The 20,051-nt window shown below is 31.5% G+C and overlaps 1 protein-coding gene across 1 annotated transcript; it reads right to left on the bottom strand.

Moving 5' to 3' along the window:
* Window positions 1–12,783: 12,783 nt before the first annotated feature.
* Window positions 12,784–16,964, bottom strand: LOC107429276 (plant UBX domain-containing protein 2). Its single transcript, XM_016039929.4, has 3 exons — window positions 15,636–16,964; window positions 13,864–14,142; window positions 12,784–13,239 (listed from the first exon to the last, which is right to left on the bottom strand). The coding sequence occupies exons 1-3, from the start codon at window positions 16,551–16,553 to the stop codon at window positions 12,982–12,984; spliced, it is 1,455 nt and encodes a 484-aa protein (XP_015895415.3). The 5' UTR covers window positions 16,554–16,964; the 3' UTR covers window positions 12,784–12,981.
* Window positions 16,965–20,051: the final 3,087 nt, after the last annotated feature.

Below are 20,051 nucleotides of genomic sequence, written 5' to 3'. Positions count from 1 at the left end.
CCAAAGTAAGGCATCCTCTTGCCTTCAAGGTCCTCTCGTGGACCGAACTCTACCAAATAATCCGATGGTGACATTGACCCTCTCATCGAGCACACCGTCTCCTCTCAGGTGGTGCCCCTACGTCAACTATCCCAACGGTACCCAAACTCGAGAGTTCTTCATGTGGTAGTTCTCCTCTCTCTTGAACTCCACTTCATGCTTTTTCGGCACTCTGTTGCCGTGACGAGCTAAGTTTCCCTTCTTAGCTCTTGTTCCCGCGCTCAAATTTCCATCTCCACGATGGTGATGTGCTAGCAATTCTCAAGCTAGCTTTGCCTTCTCCAAAGGCAAATTTATGCACAACATCCCTCGAGTGTGCATCTCAAATTTCCATCTCCACGATGGTGATGTGCTAGCAATTCTCAAGCTAGCTTTGCCTTCTCCAAAGGCAAATTTATGCACAACATCCCTCGAGTGTGCATTTATCCTTGTGGCTTCCAAAGCCAACCCTTGCGCAAGTGGCATCCTCTTCCCGACGAGTTACCACATCTTGAATGGAGGTCCTCTCTTCTGCGACCTCCTTATTTCGGCTGTTGACACCTAGTGTCACCTTGAACTAAGTCCCTTCCTTAGTTCTTTGCCTCGATCTTGCTCACTTTTGTATTTCGGCTCCTCCTCTGAGCCAGTTTTGCCCTCTGGCAAATTTACAGTGCTCCACGCATCCACTCGTCTTGACTTCTCATTCGCTTCGACAAGGTTGTCTTTTCTCTTGGACAAACGTGGCCTCTGCCACCCAGCTGCACTGGCTTGCTCTTTCTTCCCCACTCTTTGTGGCTGTCAAGACTCTTCGTCAAAATGGACCTATTTTTGGTATTTTCTGTAATTCTTAAGACCAATACCCCAAAAGAAACACATGGCTAACAAGCCCTCAATTATTCAAGAGAACTGCACTACTTACGGCTTGTGCTCTCATTTAACAACGCATGAATTCCTTTCTGAGCACCAGTCACTTATTCCAAATGCTTGTCCCATTCATGAACTTCGCATTTGCCTCGCTGCTCGAGCATCCAGTTAAAGATATTTGTATCGCACACTGGTACTCGTTTGGTGAACATCCCCACATCATATTCAAGTTGGGCATGCTGCCACAACTAACCACGCTCCATGCAAGAACGCCCCCTTCACAGTAGCATCGGGGTTCTACGGATCCAAGCATCACCAACCAATACCATCCGTTCCTCGGTTCGCCTATTGCAGGACAAACCGGGCTCTGATACCACTTGTCACGGTCCTACATTTTATGCAGCGGAATAGACCGTGCGGCGCCAAGACTCTCCAGTCATGGCCAGCCTTTTCACTATCCGAGTTCATATATCGACCCATCTGATACCAATTGTATGCTCATGAGGTTCCCATAGTCGTCATGGCTCATGTCGCTCAGCAAGCTAGCCCGATGGCCTTGCGCCCACTCGGTAGCTTGTTACTCAATCTTGTGCCAAGATCTAGCCAGCAACCCATCTCTTCACTCGGGCCTTGGTCCATGCACATCTCGAATAGCATCCGACCCTAGAGCATGCACACCAGCATCATGCCAACATGCCCTCAGGGTAGCAACACAAGGTTGGAAGCCCACATATGAATGTCACCCGATGGCACGGTGTCGTCCCGTCCGTGCCTATTTAGCTTCCGACCCTCTTGAGCGAGGCAGAACCCGAGCCCCCGCTCAATGGCACATTTGCCACAACCTTGTAACAAAGGCCTACGTGTGTTCTTGGCATAGCCGATAGAAAACGGCATAGCGAATGCTACACTTAGCCTCTGACACAGGAGTGACGCGCAATACCAGCTCATAGCGCCTACCGGTACTGTCCTCGGGACTCCCTGTCCCTCGGAGACATATGCCCACCTTCGTGGCACTATATGTCCGCCCCATGGCTTGCCGTCGCCCATGGGAAGCTCGCTTAGCCCAAGCTAGAAGCCGGAGCCGGGGGCCGTGGAGAGCCAACACGGACCACCCCCCTAAAGAGCTTATTGAGCCATTTCCATTCTGGCAGCCATAGATATCACTTTGTGCGAGGAATCATAATGGGGTTTTCTCTAGCAAACCTTCACATCTTGGCTTGCCATTCGATATGCACCATCCTAGTGACATTCTTAAGAACTTCCCACGGCCCGGGATCGAAGATCCCGACCTTCAAATATTTACGAAAATGCCACTAGGCCATTCCAAAGGTGCGGACCGTTACAATAGGTAGACTACATCATGGTACATGTTTGGTTATATAAGGTCTTCCACTCCTATTCTGTTCACGTGGGGTACTTTATTTTATTATAGATAACTTTTTATTCTTTGGCGCGTTTTCCCACGCGCCTTATCTGCTCTGCCCACATGCTGACCCATCCACTTCTTTCCTAGCTGTCAACCAACTACTACATTTTCCCTCCTTTTTTTACTATGCATGACAAACACGTGTGCATTAACATACCAATGAAATGTTTACTTTTCTATTTTTATTTAATTTTTTTTGTTTTTCACAAGAATTTTGTTTTTGTTTTTGTTTGTTTTTTGAACAAATCAAAATGTACTTACAAAAGTTGCGAAAATAATTGAAACAAGTTGGTCCAGCAGAGAAGGTGTTATATTTTAGCTAGTACGTCATGTCATTCTGTATTTCTCTTTTTACATTATAATTTTAATTATCTATGATTATCGCATATAACAATAAAAGTTTTTCATTCCTGCTTTCATAGTGGAGTAATTTTTTTTTTTTAACAATAATTTTGAAATTGAAATGGCCATATCCTTAATATTTTTTTATTAAAAAAGGGAACAAATTGTAATATATATATTTATATATATATATATATATGTATAATAATTTATTTGTAAATATGTAAAATTTAATAAATAATTTCGATAACTATATTGTTAATGTTAATTTCTACTCAAGAAAAGATTGTCATTATGTTAAAATTTAGGATCAATATTTAGAGTCACATGGGGAAAAAATGAACACCGAGTATTATAGAATAAAAAATGTTGCAAGTGGGATATAGCTGAGTTACCTTTTAGTTTTCACACATACATTTTTAATAGATTTAAAATAAAACCAATTAATTATTATTATCTTATTGCATGATATGAATGATGATTACCCATGATAATAAAATAGTATTCTATGTAATAATATTTGCTAACCAACCATTTTATAAAACCATTTGCAAATTTGTTATGAATATTAATTAATTGAAACAAAATCCAATACGTAAAGAAAAGAAAGAAAAAAAAAATTATTTGTGCGTGTGTGTGTGTGTGTGTGTGTGTGTGTGTGTGTGTGTGTGTGTGTTTATGTTTTTGCTGCAATGAAGCTCCTCATGGAAGAGTAACTGATGGAATGTATGGTAATATGCTTCAAATCACCGTCTGTTTCTGTGACATTTGCATACAACTCCAAATAACAGGAACATAAAACTGAAAAATAAAAAATTTTAAAAAAATTTTGAAAAAAGGCAAAGAAAAGTCAAATGCTTTAAATATTAATTAAGCAATAACTAGTTGCCGGTGGCGTGGAAATATAAAGAAATTATTATTTGATTATGACGTATGTAGTTGACACGTGATATGAAAATGATTTGATTTTATGATACTTTTAAAGCATGTGATTTCAAGGAAAATGGTTTTCTATAAATTAACAATTCCAACAACATTGTGTTAATGATATAAATTTGGTGAGTGAAGCTATTAGGTGAATTGGGACCACGGGAAATTCCTAGTTTATTATAAATCCCAAATAATGAATTTATTGTTTCTCTGTTTTACACATGTATATAATGATTTTTCTTGCCTTTTGATGCCAAGGAAGATGAAGAAGTATTGACGTAATTAATATTGGAAATTTTAATTATATTCTCATCATAATATTTGTCGCAAAAAAAAATATGAAAAATATCCCAGAAAAAACAAAAAAAAAAAGGGTTTGTTGGAAGCAAGCGGAGTCACATATATTTAAAAGTTAAAATGTTGCTATTAGTATTTCATATTCCCATTTTCTACAAATCTTTTAATTATATGTTGTATAACTATTCATATTTAAATAATATCACAAAATAACTTTTTGAGTGCATCCAAACACAAAATTCATTTCTTTTAATATGAGGATAAAGCGTTTTCATAGGACAGTCACTTCAAGCGTTAAAGTTATTATTTTATCTTAGAAAAAATAAAGAGTTTAAATATTAATTATATTTAATATTAATCATTTAAGTATGTAGATGTAGAGTTTAAACTCAAAATTATTTTTTGAGAAAAATAGCTGTTTGGCACATACTATCCTAAGGATAAACGTTTTTATCTATATTATGTTTGTAATTTGTAATTTATCTGTATTTTTTTATTAAAATATTAGAAGATGTTCAACAACCATATATATTTCATCTTTGTATTTATTCTTCATACTAATAATGATGGCAATGATGCGATGGTGGGCATGAGAGAGAAGTATCAGATAAGAATGGGGATTAGAGAAGTAATGATAATGTAAGCATAAAAAGGGACAATTAATTCGATGAAAAATCTAAATCCATTATTGCAAGTTTGTAAGATGGAAAGAGGTCATCACTACTGAGTACTAGCAGCATACACAATTATAATATTTTGAGCGCATGTTTCCTAATTTTGCCTCTTAATAAAGGGACATCGGCTGAATTCGAAACTACATCTTACCAAAGTCTTCCTCCAATATTTATTTTATTTATATTTATATATATACATATTTTTGCGATAAACTATGCACGTTTTCTTTATAGAATGGGTATCTATTATTAGATATTATATTGTGGAAAAGTTTTTGTTAAGTAATATATTGTCTATATTAAATGCCAATATTATGGAGAAAATAAATATGTTTGTAGATATAAATTTTGATAATGTTTAAAATGCACTAATTTGATATACATTTTAAATATTTTTATTAGAGAGTGATTTTTTTAAAATATTACTCATATTACTTATATGTTCATGTCTATTTTTGTAATCTATATTTTTATTAGAAATACTCTAACAATTCTTTATGTTAATATTATAATTTTCTACCTATAAAAAAAAAAAATCATTTTCTAATGACATTCATTCTAAATATTGTCATTAAAGAGTAATTTTTTAAAAATACTATTCATATTATTTATAGAGTATAACTATTTTCACAATTTACATTTCATTAAAGAAGTTTTAATAATCATTTCAGTTGTCATTATTATTTTCTATCTATAAAAAAGTGTTATTTTTCTATATTTAATATTTAAGCAGCAATCATACACGTTTCAATTTTTTTTTTTTTTGGGTGAATCAATCATACATGTTTCATGAATATTAAATTGGGGTCTGGCTAGTATCATCTGGTTGTTTCCTTATACTATATGAAGGTTTTGAAATAAAAAAAAAAAATGCTAATCGCTTTCGTGTTTTAAGTTTCTTATTTCTTGCATCAAGAAAAAAGAAAAAAAAAAATCTTATTTCTTTGGGATCTACTCTATTTCACATGCATTATAAAATATTATATACAAAGTCAAAAGTAATAAACAAAGAAAATGATTTGAAAAACATCCATGAAGGTAACTTGTTCCACTAGTATTCTATTATTGTATTTGTTAGTTGTTTTAATTTCTTTTGTCTTTTGACTTTCTTGTTACCTATACTAATAAATGGGTTTTTCAAAAGAAGATGCTTACCTGCTTAGCATAAAATATTATATTTATTTGTTAACCAAGACAAAATAAAATTATTTCACGTCCCCTTGTGTTCCATAGATTGGTTTGGGTATATCGGTAGGAGGGATAAATCCCAGGCAAATATATTATATGTGATATAAAACGTGGCATGGTGATTGAAGTTGATATAATTTGCAGCTTTAATAGTGGTTTTGTCGTTTTTGTTAATTATTGTCTTTGACTGACTTATATACATATATCTGGATTGTTCTGGCACATGCTGAACTCCAGTTTGAAACCACAGATTTCAGAAAATTGTTCAAAGTTTTATAATATTTTATTTATTTTTATTGTCTGGAAGCTCTAAATTACAAACAATGTGCTAGGCGCACTTTAAAATGTGGAATTTTATAAGACATAAGCACCATATAAAAATATATGAAAATTTTAAATTCTTAATCATTTTGTAATTAATTAATTTCTCTTGTAGTCCAAATTGACCAACCACTCATTTCTTAGGGATTCTTTATAGCGAGAGAGAAAGAAAACATATGTGGCTCCAAATATATAAATTGGAATGGAAAAAAGAATATATGTATTTGCCTTGGAAATTTTTTTATTTTTTATCTCTAAATCAATGTACTTTATAGTGTAGGTATTATTTTATTATGAAATGATTGTGACCTTATTTAAATATCAATTAGAATAATCTTATATTTCACTAAAAAAATATTAGAACAATTATATATTCCTTTCCAATTATTCAAGTCAACTGAAAAGCTTTCAGGAAAAAATAAAAAAAGTCAATTAAAAAGCCATGGGGCTTCACCATTTTATATATATTTATATGGGTTTTCTTTATTTATTTCCAATATTCTCTCTGGAAATTTCTAGGAAACTAAACGAATTTTAATTTGAATTGTATATATATAGTTCATTCGGATGTATTAGAACAATATCAAGTGGCTCGGTTTGATTGACTTGTATATAAATAACAGCTTCAGTAATTAATCGGCACCTATATAATATTATATTACATATATAAGATTAATCTTTGTCAAAATAAATGGTACATTGCTTTATTTTCTTGGAGGCTGCATTAGGAATTTACTGCAAAAGATTGTAAGGTTCCGAGGAAATGATTATAAATTTCCAAACTAAATACACATATATAAACTTACTTTCAAATTAAACAACATATGAGGAAATTATATCTACTTGCTAATAGATAGGTTTGTAAAATAAGAATTAGAGAACCTTGGGTTCGAAGATATATGAACCTTGAGAAGCTATAAATAAAGATGTATATAAAAGTAAATTTTCATGTTCGAAAAATCATCATTTATCTTTTTTTAATTTTTTTAAATTGTTAAAAAAAATTACCAGTTAATTCATATGTTAAAATTATATTTTTACAATGTTATTTAATTTAATTTTCTTATGACTTTAAACATTTAAAATTAACTAGTAAAAATTGATAAATGAGTATGTTTTGAGATATATATATATATATGTATATGTATATAAAAGGTTAAAAAGAGATTAATGATAATTTTTCAAAAGTGTATGATCAAAGTGAAATAATAACAAAACTAAAAGGATGTAAATAAAATTTAATCCGTATACAAATTGTCTTCCCGATGCAGGTGGATTTAATATTTGGATTGTTGATTAGGGAAAAAAAAAAAAAAAAAAAGAAGAAGGTTGATTCATGCAAGACAATTAAGGTATTAAGTATTATAAATATAATTTTTGTCAAACTCATTAATTTATAAGTAGGTAGTGATTCATGTAATACTGTAGAATCAGTTGAACTACTTTCATGTTAAAATATATTAGTTTACAATTAATCATCAAAATAACTATTGTAAGCATTTTTTGAGTAATCACTGTTTCCTTTTGTAATTTTTTATACATAGCTACAATAGAAAGAATATGAATATATTTCTCAGCAATAACAGAAAAAAAATAAAAAAAAATATATATATATATATATAACCAAGATATATTATTATTTTTATATACATATATTTGATACATAGCTATAATAGAAGGACTATGAATATATTTCTCAGCAAAAACAGAAAGGAAAAAAAAAAAAAAATACACACACACACACTCTGACACACATACGATCATTGTATATAAGTCAAAACCTAAAAGCAAACACCAAAGTGACATATTCTTTTGAGTCTTTGAGAAAGCTGTACAACACCCCAGCTTGTAATTTACGTCTCACATTTTTCTTATTATCAAATAGGAAAAATCTCACACTACAAGCTCGTGCTATGTGAAAATCAAATTTCATTATCATCTTCTTTACCTTGTTTTATCCAAACTTTGACTTAAACAGTAAAGAGTTAACACCTTTCCTAGTAAATGCCTTCTTTTTTTTTTTTTTAATAATTTAAATTTAAATTTTTTTCAAAAGGCAGATTTGCCAAACTTTTTTATTTTTTATTTTATTTTTGGTGATAAGTAGAAGATTTAACAAACTAATAGCATCAAATAATAATAGAAATAATAATTCACACAAAAGAAAAGGTGTTATAACTTTTTGCTTTTGGTAGAGCTATAAATAGGGTTGAGCATCTTGTGATCAGATTAAGTTTGGCATAATATTAATTTGTTCGAATTTGAATTCTAAAGAAAATAAGTCGAATTTAAATTAAGTTTATAAATAGTTTGTAAATAATTTGAATTTGTTATCCATATATATCTATATAAAAATTATACTATAAATTTCAATAAATTAAATATTTATAATGTATAAACAATTTTTTTTTTATATTTTAAATTTATAAAACTTTCAAAACTAAATTAATTTTATAATAAAATTGTAAATATAAGCGAAATTTATTAAAAACTATTATTTAAAAAATAAAATTTTAAATTTTTAAATTTTTATGTTATAATGAGTTGAGCCCAATTAAATTCAAATTCTTTATAAACGAGTCAAACAGAATTTGAATAAGTTATTTTAAAATTTTATAAGCTCGAGCAAAGTTTAAGCGCAAAAAAAATTCTACGAATGTTCGACTCATTTGAACCCCTAACTTTTAGTGATAAAAAAAATAAAATAAATTTTTTTTTGAACAACTAAAAGAAAAAAACTTTCCCATAAAAACTTTCCAAGCAATCACTCATCATAATATTATTCTAGTTAAGCAAATTTAATTTCAAAATTCTAGTAAGGTCCAGTGCACCTGAAAATTAAATCTAACTACTCGAATGTTGTTGAAAATAGTGGGGGCAAAAAAATTGATTCTAAAAAAAAAATATTTTCTAAAAAATAGTTTTGAATTTGAATACTTACATTCAAAATAAAACTAAATAAATAAATTGATGTGTCGTATCTATAGAAAAAAAAATTCAATATTTGTGGAATACTGAAGATTTTCTTTTATATGTATTAACTATTCAGTCCAATTAAAAAAAATAGATAAATAAATAAATACTATTGAGTCTATTTGATGGCAACCGACACCTAATTTTACAAAAAAACACATAATTATTGTTGATAACGTTTAATTGTTTAAGAAAGAATAAAAACAAGGAAACTGTTTTCTTTCTAGACATTGTACCTTTAATTTTCAGCTATTGTCAATTCAAATTGTACAATGAAGAACTAGTTCCCAACCAAACAAACCATGTTCATGGACAGTGATTTACTTGTATTTGAGTCCTTTTTTTTTTTATTTTTTTTGGGAAACTAAGGTAGAAAAATCCATTTTGAAGACGAAGGACAATGTTATTGGAGGCATTGCAAAATCACATGCCTAATTTCTTCAATTATTTTAGGCATCACATGGCTAGCTACTCTTATTTTGGATAAATATCCTATTTTTCTGTGTGAGTTCTGAGATCCAATAAAAGATTTTTCCATGTGATGGTGCTGTTTCATCAGCCAATACCCTTATTGAGTCAATGATTGCTTAATCAAAGATTCAAAAGCCCTTAAGGATCAGAATTTTCAAGATTTTCTCCTTGAAAATCCATTAAAACGATATATATCTAATTATTTTTCTTTTCATTTATTTATTATTGTGATTATACTAAAACTGGAAATTCAAATTGGTATTTCTGAGGGTCCTTAATTCTCAGGAAAGAAATTGACTGATGGCTTTTAGACGATAGACACACAGCACCGAAAAACATAAATGGTAAAAAGTGAAGAAGTTTCCTAGTACGGCAATAATTATATATAGCAAAAGCAATTGAGATGACTTTTTTTTCTTTTTTCTTTTTTTTTTAATTTAATCAGAAATCGGTGCCAAACGGCCCTTTAGAAACTTTATTAATCAATATAGAAGAAACTCTTCCAGACGACATTTCAATTTAATCAAAAAAAAGAAAAGAAAAAAAAGATGACATTTCACAAATATAATGTAGTTTTTATTTTTTATTTTTTATATTTAACTATATGTATTCTAGCTTAATTGAATTTTAGTAGCTTTTATGTATTACGCCACTTGAGATTAATCCGTAATGCAAGAAATATATATATAGAGAAGCATATAATCTGTGATAATGTCCATGAATTATAATTATACAAATTGAGATCGAGTTAATATATATAACAAGAATTTTCTTTTTCCTTTTCTTTTTCTTTTTCTTTTTTTGAAAGAAGTATGTATTTTTTTGGAGATAATTCATTTGGGACAAATAGACAAGAATATATTGATTTTTTTTATATTATTAAATAATTTAGACCTTTATTTGAAATAATAATGTAAATTTTAAAAATAAGCTATACTCTTGGCTTCAAGTTTACAAATTGAGATATCTCATTCTCCAGGATAGTACACTTTCTAGCATTAAAGCATATGGCGTTCAAGGTAGACGGAATTTAGAGAACACCTCTTCACATCAATTTCAGCAATTGAGATGACCATTCATATAATTCACAAAAAAATAAAAAGGATGACTATTATTATTATTATTATTACTATTATTACTATTATTATTTCCAACCTGATTGGGATGTCCTAGAAGCTTTTTATATCTGATTACTTCTTTTAGATTATTATTATTATTATTATTATTATAATAGCATGCCATATGTAATTCAATGTAAAGAATGATTTGAAGTGAAAAAAAAAAAATTAAAAATGTAAAGGATGACTTTCGACATATTGAATTTAAATATCAATATCTTGACATCAATTATATTAATTGAGATGAAAATTCATAGACTACAAGGGCCCCGATTGACAGTATAGTTTAAAAACTATTCTTAAAACAGTATTTGAAAAATAAATAAAGAAGGGGGGAAAAAGAAGAAGCAAAATTTAGAGAACCACTAGACCTTATATCCTGAAAACTATATATATATAGATATATATATATATATATATATATATATTTTTTTTTTTTCTGTTAAGAACTATTTTGAACAACACACAACAGAGAATATGACCAAATGGGCCTCAGTTTTCTTCTTCTATTCCCCAAAGCATTTCGATCCCACATCAATATTTACACCAGTTGAGATGCCAATTCATATGACATATTAAGAGATAATGATATAGGACTAGAAATGCCATGTAATCCTGAATAGAAGAGTTTGAGTTAATAATTCAGAACAACAAGATAATCAAGATTTTCCAGAAAAATATATATACATAATCAAGATTTTCTGTTCATGATTAAAGAAATTTACATTTTTACTGAAATTTAATACAAAATTTACGGAATCTCATGAAAACTCAATATTTTTTATGTATTTATAGTTTGATTTCAAAAGGCTAAGTCTTAAAAACTGCCAAGGCTAAGAAACACTGTATTAAAAATCATGAGCCATGAAAACTTAGGAAAATGAAAGGGGCTTAGGATTACATAGTTGTGAGGAAACTGGGAAACTACACCTACTACATGTGTCCAATCTGCCTCACATCCATTATTACATTTATACAATTAATGCACGCAACTTCTACTAATTATTGCCCATATCTAACTAGCTCCACCAAATTTTAAATAATGATAATGATAATGCTAATAATAATAATAACTCGAAATGGTGACTAGGTTAGGAAATTTAACAGCCGGATATCTCAACTTTGCTGGCACCTTAGCAACTAAAATAATTAAAAATGAAATAAAATAAAAGGTAAATAATGAGAAAAGTCAAGAAAAATATAAAACCCCAACAATGATTCCCTACTAGCCTTATTAAACCCAAATAATAATAATAATAACTACTCTGCCTATGTAACACAAACGGGATCAATGGTAAACTAGAAAAACCTACAATGACAGTGAGATTCTCAATGATACCTGACTTTCAAGTTTACCCCTATATCCGCCCCGGTTTAGCACCGGGCTTGGCTCTATGGGGAAAAATTGCCAAGCCTAAGTGAGAATTTATAACCAACTGGTTATTGAATTGGCTTGAATAATGCTAAGGCACAGAAGGCCTAATCATGAAGCTCTATTTCGTAACCAAAATTCTTTCCCTTACATTTTTGTTTCCAGTTCAAGACTGTAGATCATTAGGGAAGAAATACTGTTAGAAATTAGAACAACCTCTACTCAAGAGTAAACAGGAATTGAGACACAAAATGTTTAATTGTTGCTCTACAGGTGCCTACAGATTGGTAGCAAAAACAAGAAGGGAAAAAAAAAAAAAAAAAAAGATATTATCATCAAAGGTCAAATACGAATTTCAAATTTATATTTAATTTGTTGAAAAGAAAATAATTTATTAAAAATATGAAAACTTTAAAGGAAAATAGTTGAAAAAAATAAAGAGAATTTTATAATTTTCGGATCGGGTTGTTCAATGATTTATTTCCTTCATCAGAATCATATATTTCGAAATTCATTTATCAAAATTATAAAGAGTACAACAAGATCGCCTATTTGCACGTGTCAACCAGATATGAATAAACGAAAATTAAAGCATGTAAAAAGCCATAGAAAGCCAATCAAAGGAACACTTGTCAAAGAGAAAAAGATTGTTTTTTTATTTTATCAAAGGAACAAATGTCAAATAGAAAAAAAGATTGTTTTTTTTTATCAAAGGAACAATTGCCAAATAGATAAAAGATTTTTTTTTTTTTAACTTCCGAAAAAAAAAAAGAAAAAAAAGGAGAAAAATGATTCTCAATAGGCCTTCCACAAACAATGCCTTACAAAATCAACTTTATTGTAAAGCCACTTCAATCATCAAACATATACAAATGCACATTTTGTCAACTGTATCTGTATGATCATGTTCCACCGTAAGTAGGTGAACAGGAAATCACCAAAAAGTGCTAATGACTGAAATTTATAACAGAATGGTTTGATTCATGACTACACCGATGCAACAGCCGAATCAACTTCAAGAGGTTCACTAATTTGAAGGAGTTCATTGCGCAGCCCTGTAAAAACAATGGAATCTGTTTCAACAGGTCTAAACTTTATAAGCGCTGAGGGGACCAAGTCCTCTTCATCTAGTGTTGGAAGTTTCTCTCCTGCTGCTGGAAAACGAGGGATCACCCGCCGTTTGACGAGTACAGGATGTAATAGATCGTATTCCAAACTGGGTTCTTTCAGAGCTGAGCTCACAAACTGACATAGCAAGATAAGTAAATGTTATGCTGAATTCGAACAGATATTTGACTGCAGAAGCTGGTGACAAGGGTTTGAAATCAATAACAGTAAATAACATCCTCCAACACACCAACATATTTCACGTTAATTGTTTTTGTTAATTGACTGTGTTATTATTAATTAAATTTTAGGTCTCAATCAATAGATTATTACTTTTGATAAGCTCCCTGAAAGAGGCAGAGCTTGTACATAATGATAAACGAAAATCTGAACTAAATAATACAGACTGAAGGAAAGCAGATTTTTTTTTTTGGGGGATTAAGCAATGTACGACTATAAACAGTTTGTGTCTAAGTAAATGCTCTTCAAAAAAAGGCCAAGAAATACCTTAATTTCATGGTAAGGCTTAGAAGCTGAATAACAAAGAATGTAAGACTCAGAAGTTTACGATTTTTAAATAAAAAGTGCTTGTTGCTTTAGATATACTGGTAAAAACATATACAGTTCCTTTTTTTAATTTTTATTTTTAATTTTTTAATTTTTATGTTTGTGTATGTGCGTATGTACAATATTAATAAACAACATTTATAGCAGCAGAGAAATTCAAAAACTAAGTCATTATAGAAAAAGTAGAAAACAAACCTCATAGAGAGAGCTAGTTGGTTCCCATGGATTGAAAAAACCTTGAAGCACCACTCCATCAGGAAAATGGATACGAATAACAGTTTTAGTGTACTTCCTTCTAGCAGCTTTTGCCTGCTTTTCCTTGTATGACTTTGGGATTAAAAGCTGTGAATCTGCAATCTTCTTCCTTCTCAAATCAGCTTCTCTTTTCAGCTCATCAAAAGAGAGATTATAGAAAGAATCTGGTAGAACTATTTTTGCTGCTATGCTTTCGGAGACAGCAAAGAAGACCCTGACCTAAACTAGCCAAAAATTTAAGAAAATGAGGAGTAGGTAGTGGTAAGAAGAGACAAGTCATAAATATCGTAAAACTCTAAAACAAAAAGGTATTCATTTTCTTAAAAAAATAAAGCAGCAGAAGAATAATGGATTTCGAACAATAAAAGTAATGAGATATAATGATAGCACACATAACAAAGCAAGTCTGCATGTCAACAATAGCCAATAAAACTTAATCAAGGAATCAACTGAGCTATTCCAAACAATTACCATAAGAGGAATTAATATGAAGGGCCTTGCACAAGATAAGATGTTGCCAGTTAAGAACATCTGATCAAAATTCTAGTTTGCTAGCCATAGATAAAACTCACTGATCATTAGTTACAAACTTTCTTTTCATCAGTACAACAAACCATAACTCAGGTTTTGAACAATTCTAACATGAGTTGCGAAAGCTATAACTTTTGGTGTAATGACATCACATTTGCAAGTAAAACAAAAGTTACCAACTAACCCAACTAGCAATGCTTGAAATAAAATAATAGGATAATGCAAAAAATTTAAATATAATTGGGTCATCATGGTGCAGTTGGCCTATAACCTTATCTGAGAAAGAACTAACCGTTGATTATCTATGAAATACAGTTTTAGTAGTGAAGCTGGTGACTGTACATCGTCTATAAACTTAAATCACCAGAGTGCAAAGTCAACAGGAAAGGGGAACAAGAATTGGATCAAAGAACAACATAGCCTATATATAGTGCCTCCAAAGACTTTTGTGCGTGAATATGTTCAACATATCCTACATAAGCTCTTACTAGAAACTTTTGAATATGTTCTATAATTTCATCTTCAACAAGAGTGTACTTGTTGACCAAAGAAAGGAAAAACGAAGGAAAAAAAAAAAAAAATGATAAGAGCATAATTACAAACAATAACACAGCAAATCAAACGCTAACATTTGAACTGTTGGACTAACAGATTATTAAAGTTATCTTCCAATTTTAGTTTTCACCCTTCTTCACATGGTATTTGCTTTGCTTGTAGAGACCAGATGATTTCATCAACCAGAAAGCAGCATTGAGAAGCTTCATTTATATGCAACACTTTTTAGTCTCTTTCTGCGCTGCATCCCAGTTCACCAAAAGAAACTCTTATATAATTACTAATCGCCCCAAAATTACTTAATTACACAGATTCTGTAGTTCCTATACTTGCATAGCTTAAAAACCCATCAAACCAAAAGGTCTCAGGATTGTCAACTAACTCCAATCTAAAAACATTTAGAAGTCACGAATAAAGTATTTTAGCACTTTTAAGAACAAATATGTTCCTAACACTATTCCATGTTATTTTTTCATTTCTCTCTTGGACCGAACTGCAATCATATTCTAAAATCCCACTAAAATCAACTATTTTAACTATAAACATGATGCAATACACAGAAAATCAATTTAGCAAAGAAGAAAGTCATAATATTACTTAGAAGAAACGATCAGTAATTGATATACCTTTCTGTCAATCTTCTTTGGCGCAACCTTTTCATCCGCCCCTACTGAAGCTTGAGATGAAGGATTTTTCATCTTCTGAGGCTCTTGTACCTTCGGTGGTTCGAGTAAATCAATAGTCCTTTTTATTATACCAATTCGTTCCTCCGAAGGAACCTCCATTGCAGCCCACATTTCACCCTCCTCCTCTCGCAATTCAAACCCCACAAGCTCCAACAACTCGACCCCTCCGGCGACCTCACCGATCGCCTCCCTTATCTTTGGATTGCTCATTCTGATTTTTCTGAACTTTGCGTTTTGTGGTTCCCCAACTATATTCCTAAAAAGCTTGAGAACAACCTCAACCGACCCTGCTGTTGGCTTTCCCGAAAGAAATGTGCCAATACAAACCTCCAATTCACTCTGAGATGACTCCCCTCCATCGTTGTTCAATCCCGAAGCACCATCTTCTCTATTATTTTCAACTGAATCATTCTCACAGCTATCCACATGCTCAGACACCTCTTCTTCTGACCTAAACGATTGACCACAAAGTGGACATTCATACACATTCAGTGAGTGCCCATTTTGAGATCTCTTACCAGTAGTAATCAATGAATCGAAAGCATCAAACCCATTTGCCGGTTTGCGATCCGGGTTCGAATTATTCGAGAACTGTGACCTACTTTGTTCGTGATTCTGTGTTTTCTGAGAGGAAGGCTTAGAATTCAACGAAGCTGATGAGGAACTATAACTTGGAATCGGCTTCGGCTGAGGGGTTTGGGAGGGACGTGTAAGAATTGGATTCGAAGGTCCCGATGAAGACGATCCCAAAACTCTACCTTGGCCCTTGAATTTACCAGAAGAAGAAGAAGAAGAAGAAGAGAATGGATTATTGACCTTCTTCATGAACCCCTTAACTTTGTCTTTCATGTCGCCCATTTCTGATTAATCAAAAACCCTCAAGTGGAAAAAATAAAATAAAAAAAGTCAATACCAAGGAATCAAGAAATGAAAGATAACGAAAACAAGATTTATCGGAGGACGAAAGGAAACAGCTACAGATGGATTTGAAGAACAAAGTCTGAGTAATTTCGAGCGGAAAACGAAAAGAATTTCCCTGTTTGGTTTCTTGGAAAATGGGGGAAAATGAGGTGGGTTTTTGGCACAAAGAGTTGGGAGAAATAAACCTGATTGGAGAGACTTGTTGGAGTTGATTCGCAACCGCTTATTGTTGGCTGTCTGAATTTTTCTCTGCCCTGGACGACGCTGTTCGCTGTTCGATTAAGTTTCCGTGAAACCACAGTAAGTGGTCCAATGTGGTCATGCCACGTCAGGGTCGTATATGTTTACATTGTTTTGATTTGCTACTCACCGTTGACCATACAAGATCATAATAATAATAATAATAATTCCTATTACAAGATAAAATAAAATCAAATAATGCAGATATAGATTATATGTTTAATTATAGTTACTCTTTTAAAACTCCACTTATATATAATTTAATTGTATTATTATTAATCAATAAAATATTGACATTTTATATGCATCATAATAAATGTGCTAGATGTAGATTTAGCATTATTCAATCCCTTTATAACTTTTTGTTATTAAGGACGCTACAAAGTTTAGTAGAGAGGCAGCCATAGAAGAAGGTTTAATTAAAAGTGATTCAAAAAGAGCACAGGAATTATCGACCAATGCTGAAAATTGTCTTTTACCACACTGTTGGTAGAAGATATTTCCTATGAATAATTTAATTGTATCTTTAACCTAAGATTACAAACACAATAACATAATGGCACATAAGTTATTGTACCTTTTCACCTAAGATTACAAACATAAGTTATTGTACCTTTTCACCTAAGATGACAAACATAATGGCACATAAGTTAGCTCGTTCTGCTCTTTCTTTTGATTATGTAATTATTTGAGGAGGAACCGGATTGGCTACTTCCAATAATTCAGGATGATATTGGTTATCTTCTTTAATTAATTGAATTAATTTTTCCTTAGGAAAAAAAAAAAAAAAAAACTTTGCATTATTGAATTTTTATTTTTTTCATTACTCAATAAAATTAACTCCATCTTTCCTATAGTTACATAATTTCTTGTTTTGGGCTGGGACAAGGAAAAGGTGAATCCATATCTCCGATTTTAACAATTAGTTATTATTATTATTATTTTGCTAAAACAATTAGTTAAATTTTTATGCATAACGTGTTATTTCATATATAAAATCAAAAAATTAGTGATATTATATTAGAATTTAGAACGAATGATTTTGACAGATTTATAATTACTTATATAATTTAATTCAATTTTTAGCAAAAAAATAATAATAATAATTTTAATTCAATTAAACAGCAAAATAAAAATTAATTTCTTCTGCACGATTAAGGACCGAGGGAAGTTGTTTTTGTTTATATGAGAACTTTAGTATATAAGGGACAAATAAATTAAATAAATCATGATTTGCCGCCCAAGAGAAAAAAACTACCTCTAGATCTAATAAGTCCGAACACGAATACTCCAAACTTGCCGATCAAATAGTCTGCTAATGTTCCATACTTTAGATCAAATAATCTGCGAATGTTCCAAACTTCAGATGTGGCTATTAATTTATATATAATTGTCTGTATGTTGGAAAAAAAATAAAATAAAAACAATTTATAGTTGTTTGCTACTGTAGTACTTAACATTGCAGAAATGAAATTAAAAAGGGCTTAGGGGGCAGTATTGGCTTTTACTTAAATCCTATCAAAAAGCAAATTGCATTTGACAGCTTGATTAAATCCTATAACAAGCTAACTGCATTTGCGCCCTAGCTTGCACAAAGTCATAGCTTTGAGCGTGTGTTTGGATTCACCTTAATCTTTGCCATCAACATCATCAATCAATCACGTTATAGAAAGACCAGATGACCGAGAGAAGCCTATAGACCAATATTTGCATCAATTTACCAAGGAAAAGTAACATTCTAACAAGCAGAAGTTACATTCCATTTGGTTTTGGGCTTTTCCAGAGTCTCTTCCGATTATAAATCTATCTTTAACGCAGCATCTTGAACCGATCATATTTGCTAAACAAATTTTCTTTTTACAGATCTTCAAAGACATTATGTTCTCATCAAGTATTATCAATGAAAACAAAAACAAAAGACTGAATCGAGCTAGCCATTTTTAGTAGATCCAACCTCAGTCACAAACTTAGAAGCCAATCTTAAAAATAAGAACAAAGGTTAGTTCCTTCTCCATTGGCCAGCCAAGACTCGGATAAAAGTGATTAAATAACTACAAAGATGGAATAGGAAAAAGGAATCCACAATGTGGAAAGGAAAAAGGGAACTGACATGGTGGAAGAAAAACATGGAAACAGAGCTGTCAAAAGGAGGAGCAGATTATTGGCACTTAAATCTCCATTTGCACCACAAGTATAACAGACCAGATAAAGTAGACTTATCCTCAAGTAACATGTTTAATCTAATCAAGTTGGATTAAGCAGAATCTAAATCAATCTGTTCCTTTCCATATCAGCCAAGAGAGTAATAACTCGTCGAGTATATTCACTGAAGAAAGAGTATTACAGTCACAAGCTAAACGGTCCAAACAAAAATTCATTTCCATCCACAGATATGATTAGATAGACACTCATTAACCAGTGAATTGAAGCCTAAATTGAGCTAAAAATAGGGAAATCGATCCTAGGTTGAGACGGTGACAAAATTAGGTATTAATAAGGAAGACAAGGAATTTCAAACTCCTCATACCAGAACTTTCATAACCTGTCGTCCTAATGAAAATGCAAAAGAGTTGAAAGCCATGCTCAAAATAAGAGTTTAACATCAATAAGAGATCAAATTTGGAATCAATACAGCCAATACTTTATGCAAAGCCAAATATTGCCAAAAAGCTTGAATGGTGGACAACAAGAAGCAACCATACTTCTAAGGTCTACTCATCAAGACAAGCAGAGAAAGAGAAATCTATAAAAACACATTAAGCTCTAACAAATGCATGGGTAAGTTTAAGATAAAGACACATTCCATGCGCTTGATTACTAAGCTCATCGTTGGCAAACAACCATATCTTTGACTCACTCACTATAACTAACCTGACCTATGTCGGTATTCGAAAAGAAAACAAAACCAAAACCAACCAAATTCTCCGCAGCTCTATCTAGTCCCTAACAACACCATCCAAACAAGAATCTTTTTCACACCAACACCATCTCATAATTTCATAAACATAACCAAAGCCATGTAGACCGATGCAACAAGCATAACTTCTAGACCAAACGCATGAAATTTGGGGATTCATAATACATACTAAAAGAAAAAAACCCTAGTTGCAATAGCAGCTTCCACCTTCACTATGTTATTTCTTTTCAAAACTGAATGAGAGATTGAATATAATTCAAAGACTCAAAATCCGCAAA

This window comes from Ziziphus jujuba, chromosome 12 (assembly GCF_031755915.1).
Source record: "Ziziphus jujuba cultivar Dongzao chromosome 12, ASM3175591v1".
Taxonomy (NCBI): domain Eukaryota; kingdom Viridiplantae; phylum Streptophyta; class Magnoliopsida; order Rosales; family Rhamnaceae; genus Ziziphus; species Ziziphus jujuba.
The sequence above is the reverse complement of the archived record's forward strand: the minus strand, read 5'-3'. Positions and strand labels throughout refer to the sequence as shown.

Excerpts from the sequence above, each read along its gene's own strand:
- LOC107429276 (XM_016039929.4), bottom strand. The coding sequence starts at position 16,553 with ATGGGCGACATGAAAGACAAAGTTAAGGGGTTCATGAAGAAGGTCAAT. Across the intron at positions 14,143-15,635 it reads CAAAGAAGATTGACAGAAAG|GTCAGGGTCTTCTTTGCTGT; the intron begins GTATATCAATTA and ends TGGCTAGTTTAG. Across the intron at positions 13,240-13,863 it reads CAACTAGCTCTCTCTATGAG|TTTGTGAGCTCAGCTCTGAA; the intron begins GTTTGTTTTCTA and ends TTGCTATGTCAG.